Source organism: Camelina sativa, chromosome 12, assembly GCF_030686135.1.
Source record: "Camelina sativa cultivar CO46 ecotype springtype chromosome 12, ASM3068613v1".
Taxonomy (NCBI): domain Eukaryota; kingdom Viridiplantae; phylum Streptophyta; class Magnoliopsida; order Brassicales; family Brassicaceae; genus Camelina; species Camelina sativa.
Window position 1 is genome coordinate 4,306,713 of NC_141891.1, and position 18,733 is coordinate 4,325,445.

General features: G+C 36.7%; 5 protein-coding genes across 7 annotated transcripts; 2 read left to right on the forward strand and 3 right to left on the reverse strand.

Annotated features, from left to right (window-relative positions):
* Positions 1 to 699: 699 nt before the first annotated feature.
* LOC104730130 (ADP-ribosylation factor 1) lies at positions 700 to 2,929 on the forward strand. Its single transcript, XM_010449236.3, has 7 exons — positions 700 to 985; positions 1,124 to 1,162; positions 1,266 to 1,328; positions 1,742 to 1,872; positions 2,285 to 2,332; positions 2,493 to 2,623; positions 2,705 to 2,929. The coding sequence occupies exons 1-7, from the start codon at positions 883 to 885 to the stop codon at positions 2,736 to 2,738; spliced, it is 549 nt and encodes a 182-aa protein (XP_010447538.1). The 5' UTR covers positions 700 to 882; the 3' UTR covers positions 2,739 to 2,929.
* A 550-nt stretch (positions 2,930 to 3,479) lies between these two features.
* On the forward strand, positions 3,480 to 8,419 carry LOC104730131 (Sec1/munc18-like (SM) proteins superfamily). 2 transcript variants are annotated; one of them, XM_087479556.1, is made up of 5 exons: positions 3,480 to 3,884; positions 4,170 to 4,308; positions 4,522 to 4,673; positions 4,780 to 6,389; positions 6,488 to 8,419. In XM_087479556.1, the coding sequence occupies exons 4-5, from the start codon at positions 6,359 to 6,361 to the stop codon at positions 7,222 to 7,224; spliced, it is 768 nt and encodes a 255-aa protein (XP_087335682.1). In that variant the 5' UTR covers positions 3,480 to 3,884; positions 4,170 to 4,308; positions 4,522 to 4,673; positions 4,780 to 6,358; the 3' UTR covers positions 7,225 to 8,419. The 2 variants fall into 2 exon arrangements, with proteins under 2 accessions (XP_087335682.1, XP_087335681.1); XM_087479555.1 differs by lacking the exons at positions 3,480 to 3,884; positions 4,170 to 4,308; positions 4,522 to 4,673 and having other exon boundaries at positions 6,244 to 6,389.
* A 25-nt stretch (positions 8,420 to 8,444) lies between these two features.
* On the reverse strand, positions 8,445 to 11,794 carry LOC109127900 (putative protein phosphatase 2C 59). Its single transcript, XM_019233478.2, has 9 exons — positions 11,501 to 11,794; positions 11,074 to 11,283; positions 10,476 to 10,603; positions 10,057 to 10,155; positions 9,784 to 9,942; positions 9,448 to 9,534; positions 9,279 to 9,370; positions 9,000 to 9,074; positions 8,445 to 8,896 (listed from the first exon to the last, which is right to left on the reverse strand). Exons 2-9 carry the CDS (start codon positions 11,151 to 11,153, stop codon positions 8,696 to 8,698), a joined length of 921 nt encoding a protein of 306 aa, XP_019089023.2. The 5' UTR covers positions 11,154 to 11,283; positions 11,501 to 11,794; the 3' UTR covers positions 8,445 to 8,695.
* A 918-nt stretch (positions 11,795 to 12,712) lies between these two features.
* On the reverse strand, positions 12,713 to 14,394 carry LOC104733193 (peroxidase 46-like). Its single transcript, XM_019233337.2, has 4 exons — positions 14,019 to 14,394; positions 13,760 to 13,939; positions 13,448 to 13,613; positions 12,713 to 13,268 (listed from the first exon to the last, which is right to left on the reverse strand). Exons 1-4 carry the CDS (start codon positions 14,241 to 14,243, stop codon positions 12,856 to 12,858), a joined length of 984 nt encoding a protein of 327 aa, XP_019088882.2. The 5' UTR covers positions 14,244 to 14,394; the 3' UTR covers positions 12,713 to 12,855.
* Positions 14,042 to 17,765, reverse strand: LOC109124957 (lariat debranching enzyme). 2 transcript variants are annotated; one of them, XM_019233336.2, is made up of 11 exons: positions 16,975 to 17,299; positions 16,735 to 16,870; positions 16,475 to 16,632; positions 16,244 to 16,365; positions 15,921 to 16,114; positions 15,656 to 15,838; positions 15,452 to 15,570; positions 15,228 to 15,364; positions 14,995 to 15,114; positions 14,782 to 14,904; positions 14,042 to 14,178 (listed from the first exon to the last, which is right to left on the reverse strand). In XM_019233336.2, exons 2-10 carry the CDS (start codon positions 16,855 to 16,857, stop codon positions 14,804 to 14,806), a joined length of 1,257 nt encoding a protein of 418 aa, XP_019088881.1. In that variant the 5' UTR covers positions 16,858 to 16,870; positions 16,975 to 17,299; the 3' UTR covers positions 14,042 to 14,178; positions 14,782 to 14,803. The 2 variants fall into 2 exon arrangements, with proteins under 2 accessions (XP_019088881.1, XP_019088880.1); XM_019233335.2 differs by lacking the exon at positions 14,042 to 14,178 and having other exon boundaries at positions 14,574 to 14,904; positions 16,975 to 17,765.
* Between the last annotated feature and the right edge of the window lie 968 nt (positions 17,766 to 18,733).

The window sequence follows — 18,733 nt, forward strand, 5'->3', positions numbered from 1 at the left end:
AGGGACACGTTTCAGATAGTGGATGGGTTGAGCACTTGAGTTTATAATAAGTACTATAAAAACAAAAAAGAATTGGATTCTATTTTGACATTTTTTACACCCTTGAGTAGTTGAGCTGTCGTCCTTCGCAGCGCCGAGTAGCCGCGTCCGCGTCTACTACATAAACTTCCAAACAATTCTGTCTTTTTTTATTACATTCTTTTTCATAAGTTTCCGTAAAATTTTACAGTATATTATTCTAGACTGAGTTATTGAAGATATTATTCAAATTATCTTCTACAATTCTATTTTCTGAAAATTTTATGAACTTTGTATATAAATAGTGTGACATCATGATCAAATCTAATAAAAACATTGTTTTTTCATTACATCTCTTTCCGACTATATTAAATACCTTTAATTATACAAAAACTCTTCCATGTGGTTGTGGACTAGTTAAACAGATAATGGCCATCATTATAATCTTGGCCACTAGCAAAATTTACATAATAAATACTAGTATAGTTTATGAGGATTAGTCAAGTTATGTGGGACTTTTCCAGTGAAAAAGCTAAGTGGGGAAGTCAAATTGCACAAGAAATCAAATTACTCACGATCTCCAAATAATAATTAAAAAAAAACATTATGCGATTTTCTTTTAGGTGAAATCAGTAAAACCCATATCCATATACTGGGCTCAGATGATAAATTTTGGCCCATATTCGAACCCGCTAGCTGATTCAGAGGGTTTAAGAAATTGCTAAATCTCGGAACGGTTGATTCTCTCGTCTTCTTCCTTCCACTGCTCTTCTTCTTCTCTGTGAAGAGAGAGAGAGCTCGATGGTCCAAGAGACGAATCTCTCTTAGATCGTATGATCTGATTCCGATCAGAAGAACAAGAATATGGGAATCGTGTTCACGAGATTGTTCTCATCCGTGTTTGGAAACAAAGAAGCTCGTATCCTCGTCCTCGGTCTCGACAATGCTGGAAAAACCACTATCCTCTGTAAAAACCATTCTCTCTGAATCTAAACTCACTTCTGAGCATATAGATGATTTTAACTGGCTAGGGCTTTTGATTCGGACGTTTTTTTGTGTTGAGTTTCATATTTTGTTTGTTTGTTGGTCTCTGTGTGTTTTCCAGATCGGCTTCAAATGGGGGAAGTGGTCTCCACGATTCCGAGTATGTATTTTCTCATGATTTTATCCTCAATTGATGAAACTTTTGTTCGCAGCTGATTTGATTTGTCATGTTTGTTAATTTTTGCTTTTGTTCTGATTTGCAGCAATTGGATTTAACGTTGAGACTGTGCAGTACAACAATATCAAGTTTCAGGTTTGGGATTTAGGTACGTTTCCATTATGTGTGTTTAGGTATGAATATGTTTTTAAGCTTCTAATTTGAGTTGCCTCAGAACAGTATATACGAAGAAGGGAGACATATTGTATATGCATTAGATTGATCTTGATCAAAAGCGTGTTCTTATGGATCCAGTTTGTCTTCTTTAGTGTTGACTAGTCTAGTAGTAGGTTTTAAGGGCAAGTGATTGATTAATCACATGATAGCAGATCTAACTCTAGTGACACTGTGAGAAACTAGAACATTTGTATATGGAAAGATGGTAACACGATGTCCATGATTTTCATGCTCTATATTATCATCTTTCATGCCATGAATAGCTGTGACATTAACATATGAATTAGAAGAGTTTTCTATTGCTTCGATGGAGAAGGGATTAACTAAAATTTTCATTGTGAGCAGGTGGACAAACGAGCATTAGGCCATATTGGAGATGCTATTTCCCAAATACACAAGCAGTGATATATGTTGTTGATTCAAGTGATACAGATAGAATCGGAGTGGCGAAAGAGGAGTTCCATGCAATTTTGGAGGTAAACAACTGCTTAAAGTTTCATCTTTCAATTTAATTGGTTTAAAACTCTCTTGATAGATGAGGGGAAAGCTTTCACGGTGGTAGCTTTACTGGGAATACAATACTAATTCTGTTTAGAAACTGTTCTAGACGCTATAAATGTTGATACGCAATGTTCTTTGAGCGTCAGTAAGCCTTGTGGTAGATGTCACCAAACTCTAGATCTTCCCGGGTTAGTACCTGAGGGGAAAAGCCAAAGCCGGTGTAGTCATAGTTAGACCTTCATGGGAAGGAACTGGTGATCATGACTTGCTACACAGTTTTTTTTTGTGTTTCATTTCAGAACTGCTCTTGTGGAAGTTTTGATTTTTGCCTTTAGAGAATGCTTTTATCACTGAGACTTAACTCGTGTTTTGGAACCCTATTTACAGGAAGAGGAATTGAAAGGTGCAATGGTTCTTATATTTGCAAACAAGCAGGTTAGTATTATCTATGTCTAGCTGTTTACCTCACCGCCAAGTTCTAATAAATTCACACACCAAGGCCACTGTTCAATCTGAACCTCATAGAGAGAATCCGCACCACATGTGTTTGGTTTTGCACATTTTTAATGACAGTTCTGGTTATGTTATATAACAGGATCTACCAGGTGCTCTCGATGATGCAGCTGTGACAGAGGCCTTGGAGTTGCACAAGATAAAGAGCCGTCAATGGGCAATCTTCAAAACTTGTGCTGTAAAAGGCGAAGGACTTTTCGAGGGCTTAGACTGGTAAGTACACGAGAAATAATAGTCACAGAAAGTTTTTTGTTTAGCAAAGCTCTCATATATGCTTCTTCTTCCCCCCTTCAGGTTGAGTAATACCTTGAAATCAGGGAGTGGCTAACATCATCTCTCACCACGCAAAGTAGCAGTGTGTAATCATCTTCCTTAGTGCTAGTTTTGTATTCTTGGTGCAAAGAGTTGATAGCTTATCAATTATAGACACTATCTAGCTCAATACCGACCTTGTGAGCATTTTTAACTCGATATACACAAACCCATAAGGATTACAAAAGTACTACACCTTATTTCGTATTGTTCTGCTTTCATTCTCAAAACTTGAGTGCTCTTTCACTCTTTTCACTCAAAACTTGAGTGCTCTTTCACTCAGAATCGGAGGTTGTATCATTCCCTAGCTAATACCTCGTTTTCCCGTAGACAAATTGTTTTTTTTCTTTCACATTGGTGTACTCTCTGGACGTACGTATTGGTCTCTTGAGATTTTAGAAGCTAGAATGATCATATTCAATTGTACAAGTTATTGTATTCATCACCTATATCATTAGCTTAATCTAAAACTTAAAATCATAATCCGATTTTTGTTAATTTTCTATTTTTCAGTTTTGGGCCTTGAGGGATTAGATTAGCCCAGTTGATTATCTTAGATACTAGTGTATTTTCTGTATAATATTTTTTAAAAAAATTCCATGTGTCAGATTATTGTTGGCCAAATGACTTGTGTATAAGATAAAAGATTAGTGATTTTTTAAATTAAAATATCAAAGTAAATTTTATGTGGCACATTTCTATTGGTCAAGTATAAAGGATTTATTTACTAATATGCCATCGTCTTCAATGTTTAAGAACTTTGGTATCGAGAGAGACAGAGACTTGTGCCTCAGAGCTTGTTTATCGGTCAGTTTTTAGAGGGGTTCATAGTTTTTTATAAGAAAAAAATAAATCAAAACTAAAAAGAAAAGCTAAGGGAGGTTGTTATATAGTAACCCGATTTTGTTGTAAGAGACTCATACGTGTTGTTTTTCTGTTGGACGATAGAATAATACAAAAGATAAAAAAAATTGGCGAAGCTCGATTTCTTTTTTCTCTGGCAATCGAATTCCCGAAACAACAAAGGGATTTGGAATTGAAGGATCTAGAATCAGAGGAAGGGTTTGGAATCAAAGGATCTGAAATCACAAGGTAAGTCTGTCAGTGGAGGTTTCAGAGCACAACACCACATCGCTGCCACATCGACGGAGATGTCATCGCTGTAAGTTTTTTCTCTAATCCTTCTCATGTGTTCGCTTTTTCTTTTTCCGCCTTATGTTTCCGAAGTCGAAGAACCATCTCTTGTAGGCAAAATGGAATCACGAACTGTTTGGGGAAATTTATAACTGTTTTCGTTTTACCAATTTCTGAAATCGGATTTGCTTTCTCAAAGATTAGCCAATTTTTGGATTCGAGAGAACTTTGAATCGATCTTTAGAACTTTTGTTACCATGGTTTTAGTTTGATAGCTTTGTGTACTCTAAAACTCTGTGGTTTTGATGTATAGGGATGTGAAAGAGAGGTTAAGGAGGCCACAGATTCTGGCGCTGAGGATCGTAAGAAAGAGTGCTTAATGCGATTGTCCTGGGCTCTTGTTCATTCCCGTCAACCCGAAGATGTGCAACGCGGAATTGCCATGCTTGAAGGTAGTAATGCTCCCTATCTTTATTTTGTGAAAACCATGATTGGTTTGGCTGGAAACTTTATCAACTTTATCAACCATGATTGGTTTTGACTTGTTATTGTTCTCTTTTGGTTTCTTTGATAGTTTCCCTCTTAGATGGGTCATCACTAATGGTGTGGGTCTTGCATCTTTGATAGTTTCTTTGATAGTTTCCCTCTTTTGGTTTCTTTGATAGTTTCGCAATAATGATGATGTCTGGTGAGGCTGTCAAGTACAAGAGTTCCATGGACGCCTTGGCCAGAACCTCAAGAATGAAGGAGCCAAGTTATTCTTCAAGGGAGCTGTTGCAGGTGCTGGTGTGCTTTCCGGTTACGATTATAATTGCAGGTGCTGGTGTGCTTTCTGCCTTCTTCCTCCTTAATCGATTATAATTGCAGTTTAAGATCCGTATGAAACTGAGACGTTTATGATATTACGAGAAATGATGTTGCAGAGAGAATCAAGTCCAGCTTTTATTTTGGTGAGAGGAATGCAAGCTTGTGAATCGAAATATACAAAACTGTCATCAGATTTGCAAAGGAGTTGTCTCTGAATTTTTCGCAGAGGATTTACAAAGTATTGTCTATTGCAAATAAAACACTGAGCTCACTTGTAGGGATGTAATTGCAGAGGATTTGAAGAAAGGTATCAACACATTCACTAACAAAATACGTCATTTGCAGAGAGCTATTTCTGAACTTTTTGTAGGGAGAACCAAGCATTTGTGGTAACGTCATCAACATGCATTATAGAATATGTTTTTCTTTGGATATCAAATCACTTTTCTCATTGAAACCTATTTGTTATTGGATTTCTCTTGTAAAAATGTATCCAAAATCTGTGTTTTGATTTTCTATTAGAAAAAGTTATACTTTGAATAACAGTTGCTTTTATATGATTTTGACAAATTATTAATTGAATAACAAGATATTGTGAGTGATTTTAAATAATTTTATAGAAATTCCAAATTAAATAACATTGGATTTGGGAAGTGATTTTAAAATCATAAGTTGAATATTTGGGCAAAATTTGGAGCTAATCAGTATTAAAATTAATCATTCTTTCCATTTATAAATTGCACTTCTGTTGTAATATGTATTAATGTTTTTATTATGTTTTGTATGGTTGAAAATTAATAAAAATATAATATTTTCTAATTTTATAAAATCTTAAATGTTTACACATTTATACGACTTCTATTCTATTTAAATTTTTTAAATTTTAAAAAACAATATTTTAAAAAATAAGAGACCCAAAATAAGAATCTACCAATAAAAGAGAAAATTTTATCTAAGAGATCATGGATTCTTATATTCCAAACAGTACACAATTAATTCATAAAAAATTTAAGAACTCCCCTTCTAAGGCCATCCGCAATGGGGGAACACTTGGTGTGTTCTTAGCCTATTAAAATTATAAATATAATGAATAGTGGCATAAGAACATGTTGTCCAGTTCTTGATGTAGAACTGATCTAGGCTCAGTTCTAAGCTGACGTGGCAAGCTGTGATTGAATACAAATTTTTGCAAACAATTTTTCACAAATTAAACGAGGATTTGATTTAAACTATATATTAATTAAATAAAATGTTTGTTTGTTTTAAGTAAGTAATATGTTTGTTTGTTTTTTTTAATCTTTAATGTTTTTTTTGTTTCATAAAAATTTGGTATTGTATTTTGAATTTTAGTACAAGTTTTATAAGTTTGCAATTTAAATATTATTTTTACAGTTTTTATAAATGTAATATGTTTAAGAATAATATATTATTAAATCTTATGATCTTAAACATGTTCTCCCAATAATTAACTTTTTAACAAAAGATCTTAACTACTGATCTTAGATTATTTTCATAATATTTTTACTCTAAGAACATCCTAAAGTGTTCCCCCATTGCGGATGCCCTAACAACCCACCAATAAATATGCTCTCAAACCAACCAAACTCTTTCTCCCCCATTCTCTAACTTCTACTGATAAATAAAATTCAGGGACTATCAGAAAATTTTCACAAACACATTACCTAGAACAATTCCATGGCTCTCAATCTCCGCCACAAACAGATGGGTAACTATTTTTTTTTTGTGCTCTTTCAAGTTTTGCATGGTCTCAGTTTTGTCGTTGATGTTTTCGTACGTTTAATTTCGCATCCTATTTTTTTGCAGAATGTGTAATCCGGATGCTGAACCTAAACCAACCTTTAAATCCAAACGAGGACTGTTACAATTACAAAGTCCTTATCTACGACGACTTCGGTGAAAAGATCATCGCTCCTCTAATGCAAGTAAAAGATCTTCTTGAACAAGGAGGCGTTACACTTCCTTTACACATCAACAAAAAAGTACGATCACCTGTTCCTGATGCATCAGCCGTCTACTTTCTCCAACCAACTCAATCCAACATCGATAAAATCATCGCTGATGCTTCTAGCTCACTCTACCATACCTATCACCTCAATTTCTCGTCTCGTATCCCCCGTCCTCTCCTCGAGAATCTCGCTTCAGGGACTCTGAAGAACTCCGTTTCCGTTGCGAGATTCGCGTCGGTACATGATCAGTATCTTGAGTTTGTGACTTTGGAAGATAACATGTTTTCGTTGGGTCAAGACTCTGTTTATCTTCAGTTGAATGATCCATCAGCTGGAGATAAAGAGATCGAGGAGATTATCGAAAAGGTCTCTAATGGTCTATTCTGTGTTTTGGCAACGCTTGGTGTGGTTCCTGTGATCCGATGTCCACGTGGTGGACCAGCGGAGATGGTTGCATCTTCGTTGGATCAGAAACTTAGGGTTCAGCTTCAGTCCAAGAACAATCTGTTCATGAGTTCGTTTCAACGGCCTTTGTTGTGTATTTTCGATAGGAACTTTGAACTCTCTGTTGGGATACAGGTCTCTTGTTCATGATGTTTTGGGTTTAAAGCTCAACAGATTGAAATTGCCAGGGGAAAAGAAGGAAGCGTTTGTAAATAGTTCAGACTCGTTTTGGTCAGTAAATGGTTCTCTAGAGTTTCCTGAAGTTGCTTTGGAGATTGAAACTCAGCTGAACAAGTATAAGAAAGACGTGGAAGAGGTTAATAGGAGAACCGGAGGTGGTGGGAGTGGTAGTGCTGAGTTTGATGGGACTGATTTGATTGGGAACACTAAGCATTTGATCTATGCTGTGAACTCATTACCTCAGTTGACAGAGAGGAAGCAGGTGATTGATAAGCATACAAACATCGCCACTGCGCTGCTAGGAGAGATCAAGGAGAGGTCTCTGGATGTGTTCACTAAGGTAGAGAATGAGATGATGGTGAGAGGTAGCATAGACGGAGCGAGCTTCTATCTGTTTTGAAAGGGAAGGGTACTAAAATGGACAAGCTACGGTTTGCCATCATGTACCTAATCTCCTTGGAAACCATCAGCCAGGCTGAAGTTGAAGTTGTTGAAGAGGCATTGCGTGAAGCTGAGGCTGATACAAGAGCGTTTCAGTACGTGAAAAAGATCAAGTCTCTGAACGTGTCTTTGGCAGCCTCGGCAGACTCAGCAAGCAGAAGCAACATTGTTGACTGGGCTGAGAAACTTTATGGTCAGTCTATAAGCGCAGTCACTGCAGGAGTCAAGAATCTCTTATCAAGTGATCAGCAACTGGCGGTGCCACGGACAGTTGAAGCCTTAACTGAGGGAAAACCAAACCAAGAAACCGATTCATACCTCATGCTGGATCCGAGAGTTTCGAAGTCAGGATCTAATGGTAATAGCTATGTGAAGGGGCCTTTCAAAGAAGCCATAGTTTTCATGATTGGTGGAGGTAACTACATCGAGTATACCAGTTTGCAGGAGCTCTCGCAGCGACAGGAGATGGCTAAGAACATTATATATGGAGCCACAGAGATCCTTACTGGAACTGAGCTTGTTGAGCAGCTCGCGGTGTTGGGACAGAAGATGGGACTGAGATAGAGAGTCAGGTGTTGTTGGGTGTTGTTGCAACTTTTGCTTTTACTATTTTATCTTTTAAAGCAAAAAATTTTAACCAACCTTTTTATTAAGTAGTAATATTTTTGTTAAGGCCATTCAATTAAATTGATTTAAAATTTTGATTGATGTCAATGTTGTAAAAGCATGTGTATCCATGAAACCACAAATTCCTCAGACAAAAGGTAGAATGAATCAGAACTTGTACTAATACACTTATTCTATGTTTCGCTACATGCCCAATTAACAAATGTATAACAAGTAACAACAACAAAAGATATAACACGACACAGAAAAAAACGTTCGTGTGTGAGTTTTGTCTGTATATTCTTGATAACCTTCGACCTTTTTATAACAATATATAATCTCCCAGATTCACCTGTTTTGTGATCACACCGAATCGACGTTACCAATGTTAAAACTAGGTTGATGAGTCCGGAATGATACCATGATCGACTGGGACACTGTTACTGCTGGAACCTATTCCTCCTGCTTGGTCTGAAAAGAAACGTACGACGACACAAGTTATGTTGTCTGCACTTCCTCTTTGGTAAGCTTCCATCATCAGTCTCTTTGCACCTTCCTCGGGATCTTCTATCGTCTTGATCATGCCTACGGCTTCCTGAAAATAAGATTTGAGCAGAGATCGGATGGGTTTTCAAGTCTGAAGATTGGGAATGCTAAAATTTTAATAGGGAAGCTTAGAAATCAAACGATAGTTCTACCTCGTTAGATACGACGTCCCAGAGACCATCACTTGCAAGAATGAGAAACTCGAGGGAGCTATCAACTTTTTCCTCCTGAAATTTCATGTAAGCTAATGAGTGAACGAGGGAAGATTCTTGAAGTTATTTTAGAAAAATAGTGTATGAGGTAACACAAAATAGTCACTTTGTTACCCCATCGCTAACTTAATCAAAATCCAATGCAGGTTAAGTTAAATTGGTAATAATAAGGTGTCATTTTAAAAAACGTAGGGGGAAGTTTTGGCGCAAAGTCAATACCTGTATCTCCGGATCAGCAACAACATACTGCTTCAGCAACCTATCGCCAAATGCACGAGAAACAGCAAGAACTCCACCAACTCTCCATGTTCCTTTTAGCATAATTCCAGTTAAGCAATTGATATATACTCAAGATAAGAAGAGAAGTTTTCACTATATGTTTTCTTACCAGCCCACATGACAAATCCTCCTGCATCCTCAATTCTTTGCCGCTCATCACTTTGATCAGGCTTGTGATCTCGGGATACAGCAATAGCTTTGACGAAAGAATCGAATTAGTACCATAAAAAATAGAAGGACTTACTGAAAATGTCATATACAAGGGCTATCATGTGATTATAATTATTAGGGGTTAGTTATGACTCGAAGACACTGTTTGACAAACTATCAATATATGTTTCCCTTTGGACCTCTTAACATTCAACTCCTAATGACTTGGTCAAACTGCATGCAATGTGCAATCGTCAAAGCAGGGAAATTTTATATAAAAATGAACACGCATTACCATTGCCACCTCTGCATATAACAGCTCTGGAGTCCCCTACATTTGCAACAAGTAAACGGTCACCAACTAAGATGGCTGTTGACGCTGTTGAACCAGCATCTCTGTTATGACTATTTTCTGATTTAAGAAATTCCGCGTCTGTTTGGTTATATGCATCAGCTGAAAAGGAGAAGCAAACAAATGAAAAAAAAAATATCAGAAGGATAAATTAGGCACCTTGCTGGGTCTATTTTCAATGAATTATCTGACTAACAAGATTATAAGTGAAATAACCTATAGCTGCTGTGGTATCAGAGATGAACTTTGGATGCCTAATCAGGTTACTGAACAGATTTTGCTTCACATATTCAGCTGCACGTGCACCTCCATGACCTGAATATAAACATTAGCTACATCACTATATTGCCCTCTTTAGAATACCTTAACATGTAAAAAATAAGTAAAGACGATAAATGCTTAAGGCTGTTATTTGATCAATAGACGTTCACGAATTATGGTTCCAATGTATCAAGAGAAACAGAACCTTACTAAATCTCCAGTTAACCATATGAAAACTCAGAACTTATATGTCTAATTCTACATAATGATAAGTGATAAACAATTCTCCATATGCTAGAAAGTACTGGAAATTGTTACATGCAAGATATAGTCAGTAACACATAAGTTCTTGTAAATCAGAGAGACATGTATACCGTCAAAGACACCAAATAGGCCAACTATTTCCCCATCAACACCATCGATTCTAGTCTCATAGAAGTCCTCCATTGAAGATCTTTTACCAGGAGAGCTTGCATATCCATAGCTGAACTTCCCGTTTTGACTGCATATATATAAGTTAATGAATGTCACCATCACATTACAATCTATCTATACAATAAAAACTGACAGCAGCAGCAGCATCCACAGTCACATTTCTAGGAACAATGCCAATGCCTAAACATATATAATTAGACATCTAAATTGCAGACTTACATACGAATCACGAGTTCTACTATAACGCCAGAGTTAAGAAATCAACCAAGACAAGGTATCAAATCAGAATTCAGAAGGATAATAAAAACTAGACAGAAGAAGGTAGATTGCTAGGACATGATTATTCTCTGAGTTCTTCAACAACATAAGAGAGATCTAAGTTATTACTGAGAAGAAGAAACTCCTCTATCCACCTAAGAGAAAGATGCCTAAATATTCCAATCTAGATCAACTGAAGCACAGCTGCAATGCAACTTTAATAATCCTAGAACAGCACAGAAACGATTAAAGTGGACAAAGGAGTAAAAGAGATCAAACCTGAGTCCGCCGCCGCTAACAGGTCCATCATCAGCATGAACCTGACTCGAAGATGACAACACAGAATTGAGATATCCCATAACTCCTCAGAATTCAGAAATGCCCCCCCCCAAAACACCAAAAGCCTTCTCTTGTCTTGATCGGAGCAAAAAAAAATTACAAATACAATTCTGAAGCTGATTCAGCTTCCTTTTATCCACCAATCAAACCCTAACAAATATGTCACCAAACAAATTAACAAAGACGAAATCGAGTCATGCTTGTGAATTATAAAAAGCCAGAACACGACTTATGTAAAGCAGCACATAAAAATGACCAGATTGAGCAAAAAAAATTCAAGAGCAGATAAAATTGAAAATGGGAAATGGATTGAGCACGATCAGATCGAAGAGATGACGAATTAAGAGGGAGTAGTTTTTGAGCGTACCTGAAGAAGAAGAGGAAAGAGATGAACAAATACAGCAGATTAAGACCCGAGAAGAATTAGGGATTCGTCTCCAATATAGCTCTCTCTCTCTCTCTGGTCTTCGTTTTGAAAAAAATAAAATGACGAAGAAGAAGAAGAAGCTGATTCCTCCATTATTATTATCTACTTTTCTTTTTTTTTTTCTCTCATTATTAGCAATTAAGAATAATTAAAATTAAGTATCCTAATCTAATTATTAGAGAAATAAATATGTATATATATTTATACTATTGTCAATCTATAAAGGAAAGAGATATCTCGTGGAGGGGCCTAATTGTGTGCCTTAAAAAGATGATTAAATTAATTAATTAATTAGAGGAAGTTTTTGTCAACTTTACTGTGAAACCAAGTCAGAATGAATCAACCGTCCTTCTCATCAGATTTTGACACGTGGTATTCACATGCAGATGCGATTGATTATGTTCTACGATTTCTCTCATGTACTGGTGTGTGTAATAGTCAATCATGTACTGTAGTAGTACTATTTATTACCCCTTCCTTACTGCGTAGCGACATGCAACAATAACCTTCACATCGAGCCATTTTAGTCACTCACTTGTAAAAATCATTTATTTCACTTTCTTTCTTGCTTCCTCATAAAATGATACAAATGTTCTAATTTTAAATACTCCGTATTAGTTTCCGTCTCGTTACTCAAGGACTCGTCCAAATCGAAAAATGTGTTTCCCATTTTCATACGCAACTTTAGAAAGAGTATCTCTCCTTTGGACAACTAACCTACCATTTTCAAAATAACAACCATTACTTACTCCTGTGGCCATGAAGTTCGTTCCCGAGTGTTGCCATAGTTGCAAGCTCATCTACATTGCTAAACTCAAGCTTTCCATTGAATCCATTCAATACGTCAACTATGAGCTATGCATGTGTGTTTTCCGGTGGGAGACCAGAAGAGAGTATTGGCTAGCTTGGCCTTTAGGGTAACAAGCTTTGAGACTCTTTTAGTGTGTTTCTGCGGTTTGCATTGAGTAGAAACTGACATATGGCCTCGGTTTTGTCACCCTGGAAGGATCAAGGAGAATGAATGAAGGTTGACAAATGTTAACAAATCTTTTTTATTTATTTTACATATGTTAATGCTTCAAATTGCAATGTTCAGAATCTCAATCTCATCTAAGTTTTGTTTTGAGTTTTGACCAGCCTAGAGGGACTAAATAAAAAAATTACCAGTATTTCATTGATCCAGCCGATCACTGTTCTCAATTACCGACTAACCTTATTATACATTTAGACCAAAATATTAAATTGTGAAACCAAAATCCAAGTAAACCAAAATTAATTACACAGCAGAAATGTTTTTAATTAACGGAAGAACAAGTACGTCTAATCTCACCATCTTCACCAACTCTCACACCAACCATACTCAGCTTCACAAACGACTCACTCCATCTCTGCAAAAAGCTTTCCTCATCACTCGCCAGTGCCTCCACCATCTTCCTCGTTCGATCATCCTCCATCAGCGCAGCATCCGTTTGAAACAAACCCTTGTGCGTCTCCAGATTCCTATAGTACTGATTATCGAATGTCGAAGATGTCACTGGATCGTTGCTCACCGTCAATGACGACGATTCTGAGGACGAGCATTTGTTCAGTAGTGTCTCTGCGTATGACTTGTCGAGAGACGCGTCGATTAGCTCGAAACTCCCTTTTGAGTCTTGTTTAAATCTTCCATTGAATGCGTTGCAATGAGACGCCCCAATCGTGTGTGCTCCTGAACGTACAATAAAAAACAAACAAAGCGTAACCATAGAATTTAGAGTAGACAAATATAACCAATCCGGTTTAGTCAGTTCTTGCAGCAAACTCTGTTTCATCATACTCTCTTAGAGTTTAGCAAAAACATTTTGGTGAAAATTGAATAGACGTTTCAAGAAACGTTGATATATATACCAGAGAGAACGACAAGATCTTGAATAGACAAGCCTTTAGAAGAGAAGCCATCGATCATTTGGTCGAGACTGAAATCTGTGTCGATTATGTTCGGTCTTACGTTTGCAGCCATAGATACTCTCCCGTCTCTCCTCCCTGTCAGAATCTCAACCACCGGTCCTCCTGCCTGTCCCGCCCAAAAAAATAACATTCAAACCTTAAGAAGGATAACCGGTTTAATGTAAATCTAAGTCCGGTTATTTTTCGTTCAATTGGTTTGGATCAGTTACACCGGACTAGAGCAATATAGATTGAAGTGGAAGTGAATGTTACAGCTTCGACGGCGTCTCTAGCAGCAAGTGCGACGATGTCAGCGCAGGAAACGGTGGCCGGACATAAAATCTCCAAGGCTTTCTTAGCTGTGTCTATGACAGAGAACCCTCCAAGGGATGCGTTTCCAGGATCGCTTCTCTCGGTGGTATTCCCTTGTATCAACACTGACGCATCACAACCCTTGCATGGCAACAAATCAAAGCTCAGTCCAAGTTTATTTGAATTTTCTCTGTAATTCGTAGTGAGCATGTGTTGTTACCTGGACGAAACAGTCGTGGAAGAGGAGACGGAGGAGTTTACCGGGGATGGTTGGATCAGATAATGTAGCTGATCTAACGGTGTTTCTGACGAGAAGCTCAGCTACAGGACAAGAACTGGCGTAGAAATTAAAAGAGAGGTCGGCGGAGGAAGCGACAAGACTAGACAGAAAGAGAAGAAGATGAAGAAGAAAGGAATAGTTTAGTCGGCAAGAAGAGGAGGCCATTTTTTTAATGTCTCTGTGTTTGACTCGAAAAGGAAAGTGACAATGATAATAGAAGACGAGAGAGATAGATGTTTGTGTATCGAAGGTTATCGTAATAATAAATAGTATCTGTTCACTGCATCGTTTGCATTTGATGTTTGTGTCAGAACAAGAAAAATAGTTGAGGTGATGAAGTTAAGTCAACGCAATTTAATGAAGAATCACTGATGGTCGTGTTCAGTTGAATCCAACAGTTCTAGCATCATCCATGGTTTTAAGTGAATCCGACATACTATCCCTATGGTTTTTGTCGGTGAGTATTCCCAAGAAAATGCATGCAAAGACAACTTCTGGAAGAAAAAGTGATCCTACTTTCTTGAATATTGGATGAACATTGGTTTCTGTCTTCGATACAATTTTTTATGATTCATTTTTCTTTAATATCACATGCAAACAAATAAAACCTGATATTCTAATCACAAAATCTCCACTAATGTGGTTGTTTTCCAGGTTGACGATTAAGCAGTCAAATATTAGCAAAAAGAACAAAGATTCTAACCACTTGAATGGAGAGATTCATGTCACGACTCTCTCGTAGGGTCATCCTCTTTGGCTTTCTCCATCTCTTCTATTTCATCAATGTCATCAATTGGGATTTCTTCGCTATCATATGCCGGAAGATCTGCAATACACAACATGACATGATTGATTCTTGACATTCATACTATTATCGCAACAAAGTCCTCATTAGCAAAGAAAGCCATAATCATACCTGATGGAGCCACTGAAGCAGGGATAGCGGTTCTTTCCCCTGTTACTGGTGATGAATCAAGGAGATATGGGAGACCAAGGAGCTCTAACAAAGACAGCGTCTGCAGATTCTGTGGGATCTCTACATAATTCCACAAGAATAATACACTTTTAATCGATTATCCGTATACTTTACATCATAGTAGATCTCATCGATATTTTACATAATGCTCTATATCCAACACATTAACTTACCAGGTATGGGATCAAAGATACGTTGTGATGGGTTATATGCTGGGACTGTCCTTGCAAACTCAAAAGGTTTAAATTGCCTTTCTTCTAACTTCTTCCTCACCCATTCACGGCTCTCTTGTATATCCATTCCAGCAGCGCTATTGTCTCAAAACAATACGTAAGTAGGGAGTAGAAAGATAAATGGAAGAAATATAAACATAACATGTCTTGGTAGGTACGTATACCTGAAGTTTGGGTATCTCTTAGTTAGCGGGAAAATGGAATTGAACTTTCGTGTTATTGCTAGCCACTCTTCGTCGTATAGGATCTCAAAAGGTCCAGGCTCTGATTCGACTTCAATAATCTAATGAAGATCCTAAGAAATTATAAGGTATCCTTTTTTTGTTTCACAAAAACAAAGCATAAGGTGGACATGAAGGAATTAGAACCTGTAAAAACTTTTTCCCTGGTACACATTTATCAAGAGCCAGAAACTTTGTCACTAAGCCATCGTTCCCGTGTTGAACAGCAGCAGCAAATTTGCAGTGTAAGTGAGCTGAAAACCAATACCGAGGCTTCAGTTTTTCTAGCAGTAAAGCCGCTGGTTTACTTCCTAGAGTTCTCTCCTCGATCTGTAATTAAATTTGGTCAAATCCATTGCAAAGATCTCAAAACCAAAATGAAGAATTGGAAACATTCTCCTAAAAGTTTTACCTCTTGACGGAAGTATGGTTTTTGCCGCATAAGTGCTTCTGAGTCTCCATAATCAGTAATTCCAACAGGCCAATCATGTGAGAGAAATATATCAAGCGGCTCTTCAAGTTGCATCAACTTCTGGACATCATACTCACGAACATGATAAACCGATCTGATGGTGCTCTCATTATATGGTGGCCGCTCAAAGTGTCCTACACACAAAAATGACTTGACTTCAACAACCAAAACTAAAAAGTTCCCTAAACTTGACAATTTAAATATACACAACTTAGAAATCTAGGTTTTTGCTATTTCAAAAGCTGAAAAATTGGTAAACAAACCTGAACGGTAATGATGTCCATTGTAGATACCAGAAAGGCCTCCAATTCGCAGATTGCCAAACTTCACAACTCCAGCATAACCCAAAAAGTATACATTAGTGGCAGCCCAACCTCCATAATACCTAGAGCAGCAAAAGCAGCAAAAGCAGCAAACCCCATCAAGAACACATATTTTGAGCTTCAGAATCCTAACTCAAGACAAGAATACTTAGAGAATAGTAAAAAACTTACAACTCCCACAAGTAGTTAGAAGCCTCGTGATTACCACCGATGAAAATCGTGGGAATGGGAGCAACTTCTTGACCGGAGTAGTACTTCCAAAAGGACTTCATCTCTCTGTATTTTCTAGGTACGTTAAGGCTATCCATGTCTTTCTCGTTTCTAACAGCCTAAAGAAGCAAAAGAACGAATCTTTCACAATGAAGAAGCAGAATCTAATGGGATAATAATAATATTGTTTTTTTCAAGGAAGAAAAGTAAAGATTGAGTACCTGAAAATCGCCGCAGCAGAGGAGGAGATCGACTTTAGTGTTGTGAATGAGTTCATGATGTTGAATTGTCTTGTATACATTGTCAAGGTCTCCGTGCATACAACCTTCAATTGCAATCTTCATCTTTCTCTTTGCTCTGAACAAATGTGTTACTCAGAGAGTGATTACATTATTATCCACGAGCAAAGCACTTTGAAACTATGAGATAATTTCATGCCAAGTTTTAATTTGAATTCGTACCGTAATAGTTTCACGCGGGATGAAGAAAGAATTAGTGGGTTTGTTCCTGTATAAAGCTGCTGTAAGGACCAAGGAGCAGACGAATTGAGTTGGAGGAACAGAGTAGAAGAAGAAGCGGGGATTTAGGGTTTGTTCTTTGTTGCGAATCAAAAGTGAGAAGAAGAAGAAGAAGAAGAAGAAGAAGAAGAAGAAGAAGAAGCACAGAACGTCAATTTGAATAGATTTAACAAACCACGTCGTTTCGAACAGAAGAAATCAGCGGCGGGTGAGAAAGAGGAGCTATCCACGGCGGTGCAGGAAGGTTACCCGGCGGCCGGGTAGTTACTAAATTGGAAATATAGCTTAAGAACGAGATATAATTAGAATGGGCCAATTTCTTCATTGGGCTTATGAGCCCACTAAATATTTAATACTTTTCTTTCTTGGTGGCACAAGTGGCAATTACGTAGTCACTTATTTATTTATTTTATTTTTTTTTGTTAAAGATATGGTTTCACTTATTCACCATAATTATATTTGAGTGTCGAATAATTTTGATTTTCGAAATTACTATCGGTACTATGCTGTATGCTGTATGCTGTATGCTGTATGCTGTATGCTGTATGCTGTATGCTGTATGCTGTATGCTGTATGCTGTGACATGTGACATTCCAGCCATAACGATGAGTACTTTCATAATTAGTTCTTGTTTGTTTGATGTTTTCCTTCAAAAGTTGAAATATGTGAAATGAAACGAACGAATGTGAGGAGATCCTAGATTTGCACCTTTAATATTTGTTAGAACTTTGAATAATTTAAGGTTCATCGTAGTTTCCTTATAAAACACTAATTGTTTAAGAATTTTAGTTCAATAAAAATAACGCATGTGAAAGGCATGCATAGCCATCTTTTAGTTTTCACACGATGCGTGCTTGCTTTTTCTTGTTCTTTTAATTTGGTCGGACGTACTAATAACGAATTCTATTCCACAACGAGTTCCTTCAACTTTTGTCCTCTCTAATCTAACCTTATTTTCTTAAAAAATAAGAAAATAGTTATTGTACTTGAGTATCTCAACTTTAGCTTTTAACAAATCAAAAGTATATATATCTCAAGATTTTTTTTTTTTTTTTTTTACAACTATATATCTCAAGATTCTACGAGTATCAGATAGAAAAACGATTGGAGAAATGGAAGCATGAAACACATGGGCAGCACAAAGCCAACGTTGACTGTCAAGTTTTTTAAATTTATTTAATACAATAATTCGTCTGAATCGAATTGTATCAAACTCTCTTATTCGTTATTTCTGCTTAACGAGGTTAAGTTATAACTCCTTTTTTAAAAAACAAGAATGGTCGTTTTACGTAAATTGCTGTTTGAAAGATCATTTTACCAACCATAAACCATTATAGTATGTAGCTTCCGCTTGGTAGTTTTTATTTAACATGTATAACTTATAATGTATTTTATATATACTGGAGGATATATCTTAAAAAAAAAAAAAAAAACGTTAGAAAACTCATATATACATTAAATGCAAATAAATCCAACGCCTAAAGTTTTTACATACTAGAGAACATTCCAAAGAGAACGCACCTCAAACTCCCACAAAATCCATTATTATATAAAAACATATATACCTCTCTATCTTATTATATATATAAAACCAATTGCAAACTCATAATTTATCTCTTTCATAGAAAACAAAAACATTAATATACAAAAAAAAAAAAAAAAAAAATGAACACTTCCTCTCATTGTTAATCTAGTTTTTAAA

What these genes read in the sequence shown, in the direction of transcription:
- LOC104730130 (XM_010449236.3), top strand. Translation starts at nt 883, where the DNA reads ATGGGAATCGTGTTCACGAGATTGTTCTCATCCGTGTTTGGAAACAAA. An exon ending in GTTTCAGGTTTGGGATTTAG is followed by an intron (nt 1,329 to 1,741) that starts GTACGTTTCCAT and finishes CATTGTGAGCAG; the next exon opens with GTGGACAAACGAGCATTAGG. An exon ending in TTATATTTGCAAACAAGCAG is followed by an intron (nt 2,333 to 2,492) that starts GTTAGTATTATC and finishes GTTATATAACAG; the next exon opens with GATCTACCAGGTGCTCTCGA.
- LOC104730131 (XM_087479556.1), top strand. Translation starts at nt 6,359, where the DNA reads ATGGCTCTCAATCTCCGCCACAAACAGATGG. An exon ending in TCTCCGCCACAAACAGATGG is followed by an intron (nt 6,390 to 6,487) that starts GTAACTATTTTT and finishes ATTTTTTTGCAG; the next exon opens with AATGTGTAATCCGGATGCTG.
- LOC109127900 (XM_019233478.2), bottom strand. Translation starts at nt 11,153, where the DNA reads ATGGGATATCTCAATTCTGTGTTGTCATCTTCGAGTCAGGTTCATGCT. An exon ending in GTTAGCGGCGGCGGACTCAG is followed by an intron (nt 10,604 to 11,073) that starts GTTTGATCTCTT and finishes ATATATATGCAG; the next exon opens with TCAAAACGGGAAGTTCAGCT. An exon ending in GGGACGTCGTATCTAACGAG is followed by an intron (nt 8,897 to 8,999) that starts GTAGAACTATCG and finishes TCTTATTTTCAG; the next exon opens with GAAGCCGTAGGCATGATCAA.
- LOC104733193 (XM_019233337.2), bottom strand. Translation starts at nt 14,243, where the DNA reads ATGGCCTCCTCTTCTTGCCGACTAAACTATTCCTTTCTTCTTCATCTT. An exon ending in CTAGAGACGCCGTCGAAGCT is followed by an intron (nt 13,614 to 13,759) that starts GTAACATTCACT and finishes TGGGCGGGACAG; the next exon opens with GCAGGAGGACCGGTGGTTGA. An exon ending in AGATCTTGTCGTTCTCTCTG is followed by an intron (nt 13,269 to 13,447) that starts GTATATATATCA and finishes TTGTACGTTCAG; the next exon opens with GAGCACACACGATTGGGGCG.
- LOC109124957 (XM_019233336.2), bottom strand. Translation starts at nt 16,857, where the DNA reads ATGAAGATTGCAATTGAAGGTTGTATGCACGGAGACCTTGACAATGTA. An exon ending in TCTGCTGCGGCGATTTTCAG is followed by an intron (nt 16,633 to 16,734) that starts GTACTCAATCTT and finishes TTGCTTCTTTAG; the next exon opens with GCTGTTAGAAACGAGAAAGA. An exon ending in TGCTTCAGTGGCTCCATCAG is followed by an intron (nt 14,905 to 14,994) that starts GTATGATTATGG and finishes TGTGTATTGCAG; the next exon opens with ATCTTCCGGCATATGATAGC.